This window comes from Copadichromis virginalis, linkage group LG10 (assembly GCF_057382275.1).
Source record: "Copadichromis virginalis isolate Kocher_CV1m ecotype Utaka linkage group LG10, C_Virginalis_male_GT1.1, whole genome shotgun sequence".
NCBI lineage: Eukaryota > Metazoa > Chordata > Actinopteri > Cichliformes > Cichlidae > Copadichromis > Copadichromis virginalis.
The window spans coordinates 19,814,330-19,832,938 of record NC_140627.1 but is presented as its reverse complement, the minus strand read 5'-3'; the positions used below and the strand labels follow the sequence as shown (position 1 = coordinate 19,832,938).

At 42.0% G+C, this 18,609-nt stretch overlaps 1 protein-coding gene across 2 annotated transcripts in view; it reads left to right on the top strand.

The window, feature by feature from the left end:
- Positions 1 to 4,213: 4,213 nt before the first annotated feature.
- Positions 4,214 to 18,609, top strand: part of caln2 (calneuron 2) — a 30,171-nt gene continuing 15,775 nt past the window's right edge. Inside the window, exons 1-4 of one of the 2 annotated variants that reach the window (XM_085470491.1) lie at positions 4,214 to 5,157; positions 10,574 to 10,698; positions 16,086 to 16,229; positions 18,106 to 18,218. In XM_085470491.1, the coding sequence (XP_085326617.1) occupies positions 10,581 to 10,698; positions 16,086 to 16,229; positions 18,106 to 18,218 (375 nt within the window). In that variant the 5' untranslated portion in view covers positions 4,214 to 5,157; positions 10,574 to 10,580. Of the gene's footprint in view, positions 5,158 to 5,846; positions 5,924 to 10,573; positions 10,699 to 16,085; positions 16,230 to 18,105; positions 18,219 to 18,609 lie in introns of those variants that run through there. The other variant, XM_085470492.1, reaches the window with a different exon arrangement.

The window sequence follows — 18,609 nt, the reverse complement described above, 5'->3', positions numbered from 1 at the left end:
TTGTTCATATCTTGTTCGAGTGAAGTACGACAATAATATAGCAATGTTAAATCTCGCGACACCGCACGTGATTTTGTCTCGCGCCCTTTGGATTGTGGTTTGAGGAAGGCGTCCATCTCGAGTCTCAAGTCGAGCAGCCGCCTCTGCTTTTTTTGGTATACCAAAAAAAGGAAATTGGGTACTTGTTTCATTTACAAAAGTCTAACTTGTAATTTGAACAAAATAATTTCATGTTTCTATGGTGAACGCAATTAAATCATGTAGGGTCTTAATGAAATTCAGCAACTTAATTTGTTCTTGTTGAGATGACATGATAGAATCTAGTAAGAGTGGTTAGTAGCTGGACTCATGAAATTCACAAGATCACATAAGATTTCAAACTGCAGGAAAATCACTGGAGTTATAAGAGGCAGACAACTATACACACACCATCCTAGCTGCTATCTGCATCAAGCCTTGTAATCATAGCTTTCTTACTGTTGTTAAGCCTGGATTGGTGGCGTGGTGGTTAGTGCTGTTGCCTCACAGCAAGGAGGTCCTGGGTTCAAATCTACAATCTAACTAGCTTGCAGTTGCTTCTCTCTGGGGATTCTTGTTTCCTCCCACAGTTAGAAGTCCTGTACTCATTAGAGTTAGGTTAATTGGTCATTCTAAACTACCCATGTATGTGTGAGTGCAAATGGTTGTTTGTCTCTATGTGATAGACTGGTGAGCTTTCCAGGGTGGACCCTGCCTCTTAACCTATCACTTTGGGGTTATGCCCCTGCAACCCAGATAAAGATATGGAAGTTGTTGTAAATCCATTCAATTTTTTATGTTAACTAGACTTTGTTGATGTAATATGAAGACAACATGTAGTATTTAAGTGACCAAGTAGTACTGGTTATTGAATAGTGTTGGAATAAAAATGACAAAATTGTGAAGGATTAATATATTCCAAGAGCTCAACTTACAGTGGGGCAAAAAAGTATTTAGTCAGCCACCGATTGTGCAAGTTCCCCCACCTAAAATGATGACAGAGGTCAGTAATTTGCACCAGAGGTACACTTCAACTGTGAGAGACAGAATGTGAAAAAAAAATCCATGAATCCACATGGTAGGATTTGTAAAGAATTTATTCGTAAATCAGGGTGGAAAATAAGTATTTGGTCAATAACAAAAATACAACTCAATACTTTGTAACATAACCTTTGTTGGCAATAACAGAGGTCAAACGTTTACTATAGGTCTTTACCAGGTTTGCACACACAGTAGCTGGTATTTTGGCCCATTCCTCCATGCAGATCTTCTCGAGAGCAGTGATGTTTTGGGGCTGTCGCCGAGCAACACGGATTTTCAACTCCCGCCACAGATTTTCTATGGGGTTGAGGTCTGGAGACTGGCTAGGCCACTCCAGGACTTTCAAATGCTTCTTACGGAGCCACTCCTTTGTTGCCCGGGCGGTGTGTTTTGGATCATTGTCATGTTGGAAGACCCAGCCTCGTTTCATCTTCAAAGTTCTCACTGATGGAAGGAGGTTTTGGCTCAAAATCTCACGATACATGGCCCCATTCATTCTGTCCTTAACACGGATCAGTCGTCCTGTCCCCTTGGCAGAAAAACAGCCCCATAGCATGATGTTTCCACCCCCATGCTTCACAGTAGGTATGGTGTTCTTGGGATGCAACTCAGTATTCTTCTTCCTCCAAACACAACGAGTTGAGTTTATACCAAAAAGTTCTACTTTGGTTTCATTTGACCACATGACATTCTCCCAATCCTCTGCTGTATCATCCATGTGCTCTCTGGCAAGCTTCAGACGGGCCTGGACATGCACCGGCTTCAGCAGCGGAACACGTCTGGCACTGCGGGATTTGATTCCCTGCCGTTGTAGTGTGTTACTGATGGTGACCTTTGTTACTTTGGTCCCAGCTCTCTGCAGGTCATTCACCAGGTCCCCCCGTGTGGTTCTGGGATCTTTGCTCACCGTTCTCATGATCATTTTGACCCCACGGGATGAGATCTTGCGTGGAGCCCCAGATCGAGGGAGATTATCAGTGGTCTTGTATGTCTTCCATTTTCTGATGATTGCTCCCACAGTTGATTTTTTCACACCAAGCTGCTTGCCTATTGTAGATTCACTCTTCCCAGTCTGGTGCAGGTCTACAATACTTTTCCTGGTGTCCTTCGAAAGCTCTTTGGTCTTGGCCATGGCGGAGTTTGGAGTCTGACTGTTTGAGGCTGTGAACAGGTATCTTTTATACAGATGATGAGTTCAAACAGGTGCCATTCATACAGGTAACGAGTGGGGGACAGAAAAGCTTCTTACAGAAGACGTTACAGGTCTGTGAGAGCCAGAGATTTTCCTTGTTTGAGGTGACCAAATACTTATTTTCCACCCTAATTTACGAATAAATTCTTTACAAATCCTACCATGTGGATTCATGGATTTTTTTTTCACATTCTGTCTCTCACAGTTGAAGTGTACCTCTGGTGCAAATTACTGACCTCTGTCATCATTTTAAGTGGGGGAACTTGCACAATCGGTGGCTGACTAAATACTTTTTTGCCCCACTGTACTTCATCTAGACATGTTTCAATCATGTTTTCTCAACACAAAATGCACAGGTTTATTGAATATGAATGAGTTGTGTTGATTTAACTCAGTTGTTTAAGTTTCTGCCAAAGCAAAACAATTGTGTGCAACCAATGTCCACTATTGAATTAAATAAATCCAACATGCTCTGTGTTTCAGAGTTGAGATGGACAAGATTAACAAAACTCATCCTGAAAGACACGTTTTGAATATGCAGAAAGCTTGAAATCTTGCAGAACTACATCAGAATATATGCACATCTTGTTACCCTCCAACATCTGAACCCAGGCTAACAGAAAAGGAAGAAGATTAAATCGCTCCTTTGTGTGTCTTGAATAATAAGACAAAATGAGAAATGTTAAGAAATAAATCTATTTGAAACCAATACAGAAAGTATTTCAGCATAGTGATGCACATGGATGTATAAAGATTCACATGAATGCAGGGCATAAACAGTCTGATGCTCAGAATTTCCTCGAAAAGGACAACACCTTTCTCAATGTCCTGTCATAATGTTTAAGTTACATATATACATAGATGTTTCCTTGTGGTACGTGTTTTAGTGTCCACCAACTGTACTAAAAAAATACATTATTATTTTTTAAAGACACCTTTTGTATAGTTCTGTCCTTAAAGTGCGGATCTTAAAGTATTAGAGAAGTACAGAAATTAGATTTTGACATTTAAAAAGGTCAGCGAGTGGCCATAGAGTGTTATTTTAGAGATGAAGTATGATAATATGTTTACGTGTTTTTAAAAAAAATATCGTAATAGATCCCAAATCCTTCTAAATGTTGAGGCATTTTACTTCACCTTCATTTGTCCCGCCTCTAATGGAAAACAAGGGGGAGCCATTCAGCACCATGGACAGCGCCCCCTTCAAGAAAAATGCTCATGTTTAGGAAACTTTAGAAAAACAGAGGTAAAGTTCAGAGCTTTGTAGGTCAGGTTCAAAACCTTCGATAGCCTCATTAACTCTGTACCCAGCACCGTCAGAGCGCCACGGTGAAACATTTATGGCTCGCTTGTGTTGTCTTTACTTTTCACTGATGTCTCAAATCCCAGGGAGAAACAGCAGTCTAGCGGCCCATCACGCTGCTACATCCCTGAGGCGAACGCATAATGTATTAACCCTTTGCGACCAGCGCGAGGAGAGTGCGCCGGGTGTTGAAAAGGGCTGCTCCAACTACTTTTAAATATTACGGCGGAGCAGCGCGGTAGACACAGTTTTCAACCTCAAGGCTAAAGACTGCAATCGAGCTGCTGCGGTCCCACTGATGGGGGGAAGCTGAGGCTTCACATGGTCTATTATATAATTAGTATACGGAGTGTAAAATGGGGGTATTTTCATCAGAGGCTGGAAACACAGACAGCCTGATAAGAACGAAAGGAAGGTCTAATAACAGTGGTTTAAAAATAAAAGGAAAAGAAAGAAAAAGGCTTGGGTGGAGGAAGGTGCCTTGAATCTTGCAAGAAGATGAAAAAGATGAAGACCTGGGAAGGGTGGTGGGAGTGAGGGATGGAGTGGGGGGTAGACACACTGCATCATTTAAGTACTGCGGCTGATGTCACTTCCTAAACACCATAATTGGTCATCAATGACTCTTATAGCTGTGAAGAATGGCTAAATGAAAAAACACAAACACACTTCCCCGGGGCTTTGTTTCAGTGATTCGTTGAACCCTTAATTGCTCGGACCTCACAGCCTCTCTCTCTCACACACACACCTGATAGAAGGGCAACTCCCACTGAGGACGGCGTCGCATATCTTCCCGCTCACCTATACACAGCCTGCTGCCGTCGCCCCCCTTATGTGCCCCCTCCCTTACCGGACTGGACTGACAAATGGGTTAAATCTGTCAGCAGGAGTAGCCGTGATAGATGCACCAGGAGCGTCGGGAGATCCCTTCCCGTCCCTTTGCTGCTTGACAAATCTGCGCTCAAAGCTTTCGCCGTGCATCATCCACGCTGTGGTTTGAATTCGACAAGGAAGACTGAATTAGATCGTGTTTTTTCTTCATTTCTTTCTTTTTAAAATTTGTTTTATAACAGGCGACTGAGAGAAGCAGCTGCAACAGCAGCACCGGTTCTTAGACCCAGACCCGTGGGCGGCTGGGTGGCGTTCGTCTGGGCGAGCTGATAGGACGCAGATTTGGCACTCTACCTACCAACTGCTTCATCCCAAAACGACCCCAAATTCTCGAGACATGGCGATGAGAAGTGAGATGTAGGAAGCGGACATAAGGCCATTCATGTGGGTCTGTGTTTCAGCCAAAACGGACAACATTTCACACCATCACCACCACCAGCGTCCTCCCCATCTAACCAGTTGATTTTTTAAAATAACTATCTAAAAAGTGTGGAACACATGACACGCTGGTGAATTCCCCAGGCAGGTCCAACACACAGACTGAATGAGTCCATCTTTGACTGTCGGACGGACTCCTCAAGAGCACAGGACGGATGCAAACAGAATAAACACATCTTGGCAATTCACACAAACACCTTCAGCGTCTCCGCCAACGGTGCTCTAACAGAACGGGGTGACTCGCACACCGGAGGAAAAGTCGTTTCACGGGCAGGTAGGCTATACCCTCACGGCCAATTAGCGTGCTGCCTCCGGGGCGGCGTGTTAAAGGTGATAAAGGTGATTACCGCGACCTAGAGCCCATGCGTCGGTCCTTCTGATCGCCGTGGAGACGCGCAGGCGACTGCACCTGTTGTAATCTCGTCCGTGTGAATGTGTAGGGCTTGTGTGCGCGTGGGCGTATGCGCGTGCGGAGCACATATAGACCTCAGTATGCGTTGACGAGGTGTGAGCCGTGCTTTTTTTGTTAATGGGTGACAAAGTGACAAAACAGCGTGGTGTGTGTGTGTGTGTGTGTGTGTGTGTGTGTGTGTGTGTGTGTGTGTGTGTGTGTGTGTGTGTGCATATCTGAAAATATATATTATTTCTTAAAATCTTTCTGTCTGCGCGAGTCAGAGCGCTGTGTGGGTTTGATCGATATGATTAGGTGATTATAGGTCCATCTCACACGCGCCATAAGTGTAATTACAGTATGATTGTCTCAGTACGCAGCAGGGTGCATAACACTCCATCTCACTCTATGCATTATGCTCTGTGGCTTCTTCAGCCGTTCTCCGGTTCTCTCAGGCTTTAGCAGCTCACATATTGGTTCTGATAAATGGAGACTGGCTGCAGTCTAAAGCCCAGTTGTATTCGTTCTCATTGCCAGATGCTCTAAAACTCCACAGTCATAAAGCGTGATGGCCAAATCTGTCACCTGCCTTACACACATTCATCATCTGATACCCTGGAGGAGACTCGCCTGTGGATGGTAACGGATGGTGGGTATTATAGGTAATTGGGAGTGTAGATTTAGTTTGACTTTGTTTTTTGTTTTTTTCGTGTAGTCTTCGTTTAAAGAGGTTGAGGTGGGGGGTGGGGGGGTATTAGCATACATGAATGTTTTTCTTTATTTTCAAATCCTCGCACACCCCATTATGCGGTGAGTGTGTGTGACAGATCAGCAGCTTGGCAGCTTGGAGTGGTGTGTGTCCAGCTGCGCTCCCTCCGCCGCAGAGGCGCGCAGTATGGAACACTATCATGAGTGTCCAGCTTTTTTCCCCCTTGTTGGGTGGGATGCTAACAGCCTCTTTCAAAACACCTGATATAAGATCACATACTCAGCAGAGCTGCTCAATTAGCGCAGCAGCTGCAGATGGGGATTGAAATTGACCCAAGTTGAACTCCAGCAGAGGGGGTTTGGGGCGGCAGGATTCACAGCCCATACAGCGCCTTGTTGGAGAGATGTTTTTAGAATACAGCCTTGATGGGCAGAAGAAAGACAACTGATATCACAGCTATGCAGTGACAGCTAGACAGTTTGCCCAAGGTGACTTCAGTGGGATGCTGACAATGTGACATTGTGCAGAGGCACAGTGAATTATTTAATTAACCATTTCTGTTGGTTTAAAATCTGTAAATCTAATAAGACACAACTTTATTGTGGGCTTCTTGTCGATCTTACACATGTCTTTCTTTGATCCATAAATTCACAAGACCTTCTCTCCATATTTCTTTTTCCTTTGTGGTTTATAGTAACTGAAGGATGATGAATCACAGAGTGGCATTTTAGCTGTTTCCAGCACTGGTGCTTCAGATGATCAGCTGTGCTCTTTCATTGTTGTTGGCAGGTGGCATAGGCTTTAACTGAAAGTGAAGGAGACATGAAGAGAAAAAATGATGTTTTACTGGCTTGAAGTGCAGAGAGGATCATTGGTTCGTTTATCTGGTATCTATCTCCTGGGCCTGCTTACAGCTCTTGTGCACATCAGAGAAGCCTTGGATGATGTTTAATGGCTTAGTTGTAGTTAGTAGTTGTATGTTTCGATGGTTAACTGTTGGCTGCAGTAGAAGTAAAAACCTGTTCTCCTTGATGTGGAAGAGAAAATCTGATATTGTTAATCTGTTGTAGGATTGCCTGCTTTTGATGGTTGCACTGTGCATATGCTGCTGGAAAAAAAGCAATGGTGTCCCTCATCTCTTTCCTACTATTCTGCTAATGCATTTTACTCCATGGGGAAGAGGTGAGGAAGGTGAGAAAAAAAACCATTATTCTCCATTTTCCCTATGCAACGCTTTTTTTTTCTCTCTCACTCACAGTACCTCGTTTCGCTTCATCTCAGCCTCTCCTCTCTGAGCTCAAATCTGTTCTGATCACCACCATTGCAGACTTGAAAATGGGCTACCTGGGGTGCAAGTGACCCCACAGTTCAAACACTGTCAGTCAGCCCACTTTGATTCGCTCCTTTCATCCCCTTTGCCCCTGCATGCCCCACGAACACACCTGCCTTTATGTCCACTATTCCACTATTCCTCATCCTGCTCTCACACAGTGAATGAAGCTTATCAGATGGTGGCTCTCTGCTAAATCATGTCAGCGCTAATGTCCATCTCTGTGACAACAGTGGGTGATTTCACAAGTAGAAAAAAACCCACCATCCAAAAATATACAGGAGAAGGATGGAAAACAACAGAGAGAAAGGACCGGTGTGCAAGTGTTTGATTTTTGTGCACGCGTGTCTGCTGGTTTTTGCCACGAGTGAGTGGGCGTTTCTGTCAGGGGAACAATTGTGTGAACAGATGGACTGTTGCAATACATTCTCATATTAATTTCATATCATATGTCTTATTTATTTGTCCGCTGATTGAATAATTCCCATTTCCTGCTCATTTGAGTCGTTGAAGAATTTGAGAATTTATTCTGTGGCTAATGTTCACACATTAAATCTTCATTACTGCCGTCGTCGTTTTGTTCCCATAGGCTAAATACTGGATATCCGCAGCAGACTGCTAAACCATGACAAATAAACAGCATGCATGCATACATCAGAACAAATGTGCCAAAAGCAAGGATCAGGTTATGCACATGACTTGTTCTGAATCCCCCAAATCAAAAGTAACTATCGTATAGCTTTTAACTGCAGCACTGGAGGGTGGAGTGTCTTATCAAATATGCAGATAATGCCACATTTTTAGGCTGGACAGCATTCATAGTGCTCACATATGGGGTTAGATTTATGTCACTGTGAATGAACAAAATCTGACAGAAAAAATAAAAAAATAAATTGAGCATGAAAGATATAAGTCGAATGAAAAAAAATGATGTCAGTGGCAATAAAATTCGGCATCAATGCTGCATTTGACTAGGAGATTGTCACCTTCTCATCTTTTGCACATTTTCCCAGATGCAATGTTTATTGTTTTAGTTTTAGTTCAGACTGAGATGTCATGTGTATCCCAGTGCTGGGTTACTTAATGGGAAATATTCATTTTAAGTTATTTTATTACATTTTTTTTCTACCACAATACAAAGTAAGAGTCCTTTTAATTGTCTTAATTTATTGTTAATACTATTTCGTTAATGGGCAGCAGGCTAACATAGACAAAATTAAGAGGAGTCTTAAGTAATAATGTGATTAGGTGAGGGGAAGACAGTTTATAAAGCTGTTCAACTACCTACCTGCTGCTGCTGAGCTTAGCAACAATGAAACAAAATGACTTGACAAGTATGACCCAAACCTTGCTTTAAGTTATTAAATTCTGCTGTGAGAACATGAAGATGAAGGATTTGAACCTGCAGCCATGCAAGCCAGTTTCTAAATGAGCTGAATCTCAGTGTGGTTGTATTTCACTGATGTTGCCAATCCACACAAAGCACCTTCGAGTAATTTTTGGAAAACAGGAGCCAGCGTGGCAGCAAAGTGCAGTAAATGTGGGGTAAAAGCAACAGAATTAATGAGCCATTATCACACATGCACTGCAGCCCTGGAGTGTTTTTGTGTTGTTTCTCACTTCTCTGTAGTGCTGCATGTGACAAAGCAAATGTCCGAATAGCTTTGATGTGATATCAAAGCCTCTTTTACCTGCAGCTCCTTATAGTTTAAAGTCTGCGAGATGACCAGTCAAGCCCATGTGGTCTTCTTTGTGCATGCTCTAAGTAAGCACCACCCTTCTCCAAAACCAACTGGAGCTCTAGTAGTGAGAATGCATTTGAAGTTTATGTGTGAAAACAGCTCAGTGTCTGTTACAAAGCAACAGTAGTTAGTAACAACCACCCTCCACTGGTCACACCAAAGTAAGTATAGCTGAAGCAGAAAGCCCTGTGATTCTATTAAACTGTTTGGAAACATTTGAACTTTTTAATTATGAATTAATGCAAATATTCTCACATTAAGCTTTCATTTTATTTCTCCATGTGACATGCAGCCACTGCAGGTAGTACCTGGAAATGTTTAATAATGAGGCCTCAGTGTGTCTGTGTGTGTTTGCGTCTTGTTGGCTGAGACCGATGTCTGCAGAACAGATATATGTTGCCACGGTGACCGCAGTACCTTTAATGTGCAGGTGAGGCACGAGTAGACCCAGGAGCAGATGGACCGAAGAGCAAATTTCCTCCGAGCGCACAAAACTATGGATACATAAATACTTCCCCGCACGCACTTTGTTTGCTGTCTGCCTCTGTCTCATGCACATATGCAATTTTCACCCCTGATGCCCTCCACAGATCATCAGAACAGGCAATCGCACTGCTCTTAACCTTTTAGGCTGTTTTTGTCTTTGCACACTTTGGGTAATTTTCTTCCCTCTGCTCCAATTCCAAAATCCAAAAAGGATTTCAGTCTAGAAGGAGAGGAGATGGTTTATATTTCTGCCATGTTTCCCATCTCATAGATACCCCCACTTCCAAATCTATCTCTCCTGTCTGGCAGTGGCTGGCTCGCAAAATCCTATTGGGATCTCTATCTCTTCCTACCTACCTATCTATCCATCTATCTTTCTTTCTTTTTCTCCCTCCCTTCAGCTCAGTTCACTGTGTACTATTGGCAGGAATATAACATGAAGCATATCGCCAAAGTGTCAAAATATTACAAGCCCTCAGAGGCATGACTCTCATGAATCAAAACAGAGAATGGCTCTGATCATACGACAGCGTGGGCCACGGTTGATTGATGCCCTGTCTCGCCCCGAGGTGTCTCAGCGAGGTGTTGGGTGGCGTTTGGGACTGTCTGGAGGGACAGCTAGTCAGTAGATCTGACAGGGAGGGTTAGAAGAAATTATATCTGGCAAGCGTGTGGCGCTTCTCCTCTGTGGACCAAGGAGACTGAACAAAGACCAAGCAGGACAAAGACAAAAGGAGATGAATCGCCTGACTGTACTATGAGGGTATTATCAGAACAATAGTAGTGGAATATTTTCTGTGACTCCGTTGAATTATAATGTGATTACATAATTTGTCACTGCGATTCTGAAAGGAGGAGACTGGATTGAACATTAGAAGTGTGGAAGGAACAATGTTGCCTCAGCAGGACCTCGTGTTTCTAAAAAAGGGCTCATGACTGCTTAGAATACCCATGCGTTGCCACACATTCTCACCTCATTCTTACCTGTGGCATGCATAGCTTATTTAGATTGTGTGTATGTGTGCTCTGCAGGGAGAAGATGCCATTCCACCATGTGCGGGCGGGCCTGCTCTATCCAGACAACTACCTGAGCAGCTCCCTGGCAGAGGGGAACGAAGCCTTCCAGCTAACCAGCCTCTCCACTGAGGAGCTGGGAGGTGAGTGTGCTGACAAAGGGAGCGAGAGAAGGGGGGAGTGTGTGGGGATGCAGAATGAAGTGTGAGGTACTAGCAATTAATGGTTCGCTGCCAGAACAATGCAGTTACACTGCTCCAAGTCTCCAGAGGAAAAGTTTTTCCATTTAGCCACTTTGTCTGAGCTTGACTGGATTCATTGGTTTCCAATTATAGTGCTCAGGAAATAAAATCAATTCAATGGGCTCAGAAGGAAGCAGTGTCTGACAGAATGTATATATGACCAGTTGATACTGGTATGGTAATTTAAGTTTTCAATTCAAATTCATCTTCCATGAAAATTGATGTTACGTGTTCACACCAAAGGCTTTGATGTGGCAAATAGATTCTTGGAAAGCAACGCTACACATTAATAATTTGAGCAAAAATACACCTTTTTGTAATGTTTGTGTGTGTAAATAACCAGAAAAAGACTATTTTAAGGAGGTTTATTTTTGCAGCTCTGACCAATACTTTTATCAGTTAAGATCTTAATCTACTACGAGGAATCTAGCAACATTACTAAAAAAAAAACATGGATTCAGTACAGCAAGTGTTCCCTTTAAACTGGTTCATAGACTCTTTGTAAACAAATCCCCACAGTTAGTCAGATTTATAAGGACCACGAAAGAAAAGTGATAAAACTGCAGCCATGTTATAAACACAAGAATCAACATCTAACCCACTGTGGGGCCCAAGTTTTATCTGTTTATTGCATCATGAAAACTAACTTTTTGAGCGTCTGGCTCATAAAGGTCTGATGAAGAGCTGCAATGTGCAGGCTGTTTATTTTTCTCTAGTGAATGCTGGGTTGTTTCAGCCCAAGACTTGCCTCGACTCTTGTGTTGATGCGCATGTAACCGTATAAACATTCACCACAGTAGGAAGAAAGACTTCCTAAATCAAATTCGACATCCAAAATAAACAGTAGATGTGTCCTACAGGGTTGATAACGATCAACCCTGTAGGTGCTAACTGCCAGTAGTGCTGGTAAATTAAATGGCAACTAATCTGACGTAATTATGCTTTTCTTTCCCGGCGATTACTTTGGTGAGTGAAAATTTATCTTTATTGTGCTTTAACCTGGGAAAACAAATAGGGTTTTCCTTTAAACTGGCCTTTACTGAATTTATACATCATGGGCGCACTTCACTGAGTGCCAGCTTTTCTGCAGCGATCCAAAATCGTGCTGTGCATGCAGTACATCTGGGTCCTGATTTGATGTGATTGACCAGGTGTAAAAAACAAAGACTTCTTACCCTATGGTTGTGCTTTGATATGAAACAAACAGCTAATCCTGCCATAGACCGAGGAATGAGAGCATGAGCGTTTGTCTCTGACTCTCTGACTGTGCCTGTTTGTTTGTGCTTATACATGTGGCCCATTGTAGCTTGCTCGAATGAGCTTTGGTATGAAGTACTTTGTAGTATAAATCTTTTAATCCAGCGTCCCTTGTGCACAACTAAACTCAACCCAGTTCAATAAAACAGTTGCTTTACTGCGAGCAGAGCGGGTACAGTAAAACGTCTCATCATCATTAGTCTGGTTGGCCTCTGTCTGTGTCTTGTTAGTCAAGGGCAGCAAGAACGTGAAAGTAGTCTGGCCGTGTGTAGAGCTTTTATATAAATTGAATCTGGACTCTTAGGTTCCAGACATCCTGATGTGGTCTTATCTAGTGCCTGTCAGCTACAGCTTCGTTGTAAGCAATGGGACTGTTTGATGTGGACCAAATATCAGTGGTATATGCTGCCAGCATTTGAAAACTCCTAATCCCACTTCAGAGAGATGCTGAAGGTTCTTCTAGGATCATCTGTTACTGCAGATAGAAAGCTAGTTAATCACCCCTGTGTAGATCCCTCCTATCATTTCTCTAGTTTTAAGGCATTTCATCAATCACATCAAGAACATGTATAGTCCTGGGGGTTGACCACATAATACCGAGTCATGCACAGGCAGGGTTGGAGCCTAACACACGAACACACGCAGGCATTTCACAGTAATATATCAGGGACTAGCTCATTTGTACCCTGTTGAAAATCTACTCTTCACTGTTGAGCTGCATACAAATACATTTCACTTTGTTTTGGGAGGCCGCACATTCACCCGCATTCCCAATCCCTCGCCTCTGTTTCTCACTTTATTTTGTTGGGGGAGGCAGTGGCATGGTGCTTGAGTCTAGTTATCAACCGTAGGGGATATTTACAGGCTTAGGCGGGGGCTGTGACTGAACTTCAGCTCTCACGCAACTGACAGTGAAAAGACAGGCATAGGAGACAGATCTGAGGCTGACTTAATACACAAAGGAAGGAAGGAGCTGCATGTCAGGATAAGAATATTAATGACACGAGGCCTGAGAGAGACACAGAGAGATGAACTTCATGTAAAATTCATTGTTTAAGGTTTGAAAAAGGGATTAGTCTTTGGGAAATTGTGCTTTTGGTTGTGTTCCTTCTGTAAAGATTTGCAGAACGCTAGGTGAAATGGCACCCGCTCCGACCCCTGAAGCAAAAAAAGATCCGCAACGCACTGAATGCTTGCTCGCTAAAAGATATTAGATAAAGTCCTGCAAAGCTTGTCCCACCTCTGTCGTCTTTATAGCGTCGTTGAGTTCGACCCCTAACTCCAAATCAGAGCTCCCTCCTCTTCTCAGACAGCGCTAACTGATTGACAGGTAATTAGCCCCGAGATTGACCAATGTATTTTGTAAGACGGTCCTTGGAGGTTTGAGTAATTCTGCTGCATGAAAAGATAGATGCCTTGCAAGCCGTGTGTTTACTTACAATTTGAAGATAGAAGTAAGCCTTTTATGTGGGAGGAGAGAGTCGGAAATGCTCTTGGCAGTTCTTGTGGTGATTGTGCTGCGTGGAGGGATTGGGACAGTTCCCTCGGGGTTTGTAAAATACACTAAGTACACAAAGATGTAAAAGAGCAAGAACAGGGAGAGAGGGACAAAGGGAGCGAGGGCGGGAGATCACTCTCACCTTGATTTGTCTGTGGCACTTCCAGTTAATGGGGAAGCCTGTTATCAACACCAGGGAAGCACCTTTCAGCACCAGCTACAAACCTGCTAAATCCTGTTAATGATTAATTTCTTTCCCATGGATTAGTCCATCTCCCTGACACCATCTGATGACTCACAATTGCATTTTTAGTTTTTCATTTTATGAGGCTGGAGACGGTATGAACATTGTTGTTAAATCGAACCAGAGAGCGGGTTGTTTGCAATCCGATTGTTCAGTCTGACATCACTAGCCGTGTCTGGGTCTAAACTCCGCTGCAGGTCCATATATCAAACGAGCATTACTGAGAGTTGAAAAACTGTCTAAAGTCTTTCATCTTTAATAAAATGATCAGCGTTCTGCTCTACCAGGTGTAACAATTGAGTTTAACATCCAGGCATCCATGAAAACGGAATTTATGACATTTAACGGAGTTAGAAGTTAGCAGGAAGTTAGCTCGCTAGCTTCTATCTAAATACAATATAGCATGTCCTGACTGCGGGGTTTTGGAAACAAATTAAAACGTACAGCTCTGCTATCACTTCCAACATAAATGAAGACGGAAAACTAAACAGCAGTGACGTTTGTAAGGTTACTGAAGTTGGGCTAGCTGGTATATAATGATGTGCTACGTGACCGCTAGCGACACAGCTATGTTAGCTTAATATAAACAAGCTAACTTTTTTTTCCCACTCGATAAAAGTTAACGTGAGTGTTCTCGGTGGTCAGGAACAAATGTAATCGCATGGCAGGATGCTGTAAAAGGACCAAACTTCAGCCAGGAGAACAATTGAAATAATCCATCCACAATACGAGGTTAGTCATCCATATACTGCTGCATGGGCTGGGCTGTAGTTACATCCTAAGGTTTTAAAAACTGAGCTTAAATAAATGATTAGCGGTAATAAAAGCCGAGGGAGGTCAACAGGGATCACTGACTGTTTTAGGAGCTTTTTGAGATTAAATAGAAGAAAATACAAAACATTAAACATGTTAACAACACAAAAGCCATATTAAACGCAAACTACTTTAGACCCGGAAGTAGGATTCGTCACGTCATCACTGAACAACCGGATTGCCCTCATATTTAAAACATTAAAATGTATTTTAGCTTCCCTGACAACATTTCAAATAAGTCACATGACTTTGACCTGCGATTAAAATGATTAGCATTGATTTTGGCACAGAAATTGTTGGGTTAAATTACACACTATATATAATATAGTATATATATATATATATATATATATATATATATATATAGATAGATAGATAGATAGATAGATAGATAGATAGATAGATAGATATACATTTTTTTTTTCGTTTGGACTTTGTTTTTGTCTCTATAAACTCTCAATGATCTTCTGTCCTGCCGCTTCATGTCCATCAGTTAGCAGCTAATTTGTCTGTCTGCTGTTTGGAGCTGAGCAGGTTGTGCACAAAGAGGTCAAGGAAGCCTTTTAGCTCATTCATCCAAATGACCAGTGAGCCCATGCCATACAGAACCTTCATTGTATCTTTATCCATTCATTCATTTGTCAGGAGTTCACAAGAATTACTGCTCCTTCTGCAGCATTGCCCAGAATTTAATCACACTTAAACACAATGATCACCCATATTATGCTCAAGGTCAAGGTCATATTTGTTGTTTTACGGCCAATAACCTGTGAGATGTGGTAGATTGTGAGGTGGGAAGCTACGATGCAGAAAACAGCTGCATCATGCAGCAGCATGTGAGACTGAATGCAAACAGTCACGCTTAAGGCTGGAAATTCAAAAATGTGAGCAGAAACTCTATAGAGCTGAGAGGAACTGACTGTCACTCGTTGTGACCCATTTAACGTACAAGTAGGCATTTGATCGATTGCTGAAGTGAAAAATATTGATGTTTGCCACTTTTTTATGGTTCATGGTAATCTTGTTTAATGAACAATCCGTGCAGTTCAGCTGCTAGACATTTAATCGACACCATGCTGCTTTGTTCCCAGAGACAGAAACAATTACTATTAACGCAATTGCATTTTGCGTATCAATCAAAGTAACTTAAATATGAATGAATTAATGTAAATGAATAAAACAAAACATAATTTAATATGAACACAAGAAAGAGGTTTGGGAAATGCCAATAAAGAGATTTCACTGGCTGTTTCAGTTTCCAACTTATAACATAAATTAAGAAGTTTGTAACTTTATTCCCAACTAACCAGAAACCAACACAGTGACCTCAACAAGATAAATATTTACAGAGAGTTTTATCTATGATAAGTGTGTAGGTTTAACTTTTAAAACATGTGTCTTATCTCCTCAAACAAGATAAAGAAGCTGAGAGACTGACAGTGATGCACAGCGATGTGTTGTATGTTTGCTGCGCAGAGATCCGTGAGGCATTCCGTGTTCTGGATCGTGATGGGAATGGTTTCATCTCCAAACAGGAGCTGGGCATGGCCATGCGTTCCCTGGGTTACATGCCCAGTGAAGTGGAGTTAGCCATCATCATGCAGAGACTGGACATGGATGGTAAGATGCTACATAAGGACACACTCTTGGGTGCATGCATGGAGCAGCAAACCATGCATTTTCACATATGCAAAACACAGAGTGCAACTCTGCATGTGCGACTGTTTTACATAAAATATTTGTGTTTATATTGGAATAAAAAATGTTGTAATGTTATCCTTTTAGAGAGAAGCTTATCATTATCTTTAAATGTGTTGCATTTTTAATGAAGTGTAAATGACTTAAGTAATGCAGTCTTGCAGAACTTAATTCCTCTTTCACTTGCTTGAGGCTAAAAAGGGGTTTTAGTTTTAGTTACAGTGTCCTTCAAACTTTGAAGTGCCTAAATGGCAGCAGGTGGTCACTTATCTAAAATTAATTCACCTGGAGACAACAGAGAGAGAACCTGCCTCCTCCTTAAACTCCTGCTTTGCTTGTAAATTCTCAGAGGGCCGCAATCTCTCATCAGCAGTCCCTGAATCACAAACCAGCTAGTCAGTCTTTCGGCCGGTTCTTATCAGCCTGCTCTTGATTTCACGGCTCGCTGTAAATATCAAAGGTCAAAGCTAGAAGCTTTTTGCGTCCATGAGCAGCTTGAGAGCAGCACTGCCATTTGTTCTGCTGAGAGACAGTATCTCTTTTAAAATCCTTTACCCCTGACTGCTATCATCCCCATGTCACCGCTCATAAAGGACTGAAAGGCAAAATTATTTTAAGAATGAGAAATTTTATAAGGTGTCAGAAAACCTGCGCAGTTCTTCGGATGTATTTTATATGTATAATTAAATCAGTTCTTAAGCATTCTTGATCCTCTGATATCCGGCATTATCCTTTTCCCTCAGCTTTAGGCAAATAGTCTTAAAAAAATAAGATTATTCTATATTATGTTAATGCAAATTACTTTTGAGAAGCTGTAGTCAGGCTTTGGAACCAAGCTGATGCTCTTTCATGTGCGCAGTATCCTATAATACAAGATAATGGTTTATTTTATGGGTCTGTAATCTCCTAGTCATTTTTGAAAAATAATTTAAAAGTGATAATAAGACATTTACTGCAAAAAATGCATAATTTTGTAATAAGTATAGGAAGATATATTTTCTCCAGAAGAATGTCTTCATATACCGAAAACTTAATTTTGTATTCAACATACTGAATTGTTGGTGTGTTTATAGAACATTTTCAGGCTCTCTAGCGTTATCTGTGGGTATTGTTTGAGTCATTTTTTCTATTATATCTTCCAAATTACAAATAATTTTCAGGAAGGAATAAAAAAAATAATTGACACACACAACGGTGTTCTCACACAACATTACCGCACCTTGTCCAGACTACTAATGCGTCTAATATGCTCCTTACGATAACACGTAATAATCCGAACATTAGATAACAATTTTAACTGGTCATAAAATCAATATTGGCAATATACAGTGTAATAAGTCTGGGTGTTTTATGGTGTTTACAATGTGCTGCCATAGTGCGTGTATTTATTCCACGGGGCGCTGCCTGTTGACTGTTATCTATAACAACATACGGCTGCAGAATACATAATGCAAGCACACGCAAAGTTGTCTCTTTTGAATTTAAATCTGCCAAATGATCCCTGAATTGTCACAAAAATCAGTCACACAGACACACACAGGCACACACTCGTGCAGGTCCACGCATTGTATCCGAAAGGTGAATTAAGGCCGATGCTGCACGAGTGCTCGTCATGGATGAAAGCACACACCCATCTGTTGATCTGTCTCCTTTGTTTCTGGAAAGAAATGAACTTTGTCATAAAATGCATTATTTAACTCTGCTTTGCCATCCTTCCTGTCTCAGTATCTGATTGTTTTTTTGTGCTGGTCTGTCTCCTTGCTCCTCTTTTTCTGTGTGTGTGTTTGTCTACCTGCAGGGGACGGCCAGGTGGATTTTGAGGAGTTCATGACGATACTGGGGCCCAAGCTGCTGTCATCTGACAACAGAGAAGGATTTCTAGGCAACACCATTGACAACATCTTCTGGCAGGTGAGAGACAAAGCTTCCTCCTCCCAGCTGGTCAACAGTCTGTTGCTCATCACTCACTCTCCTCATCATTTATCAGTTCAATCCCTTATGCTTCCTCTTACTTCTTCCGCCTCACCTCTGACTATGTATTTTAACAGTCAGAACAAGTCTTACATCTTTGAGAACAGCCCTAGTTTCTCCAAGAACTCTGCAGGCACGCATAAAACATACACACATACACAAAATACACTCTCAGCCCCCCTACCTGCCTTTGCTGTTCCCTTGCATAGCTTTTCCCCCCCCCCTTTTTGGATCTGAGTCTTAAAGGAAAAGAGACCTGCTGAGAATTAAGTGTGTTTCTTTATGTACGTTTTTTGGAGATTTTTGGGTATACATGTGTTTATCATCTAAT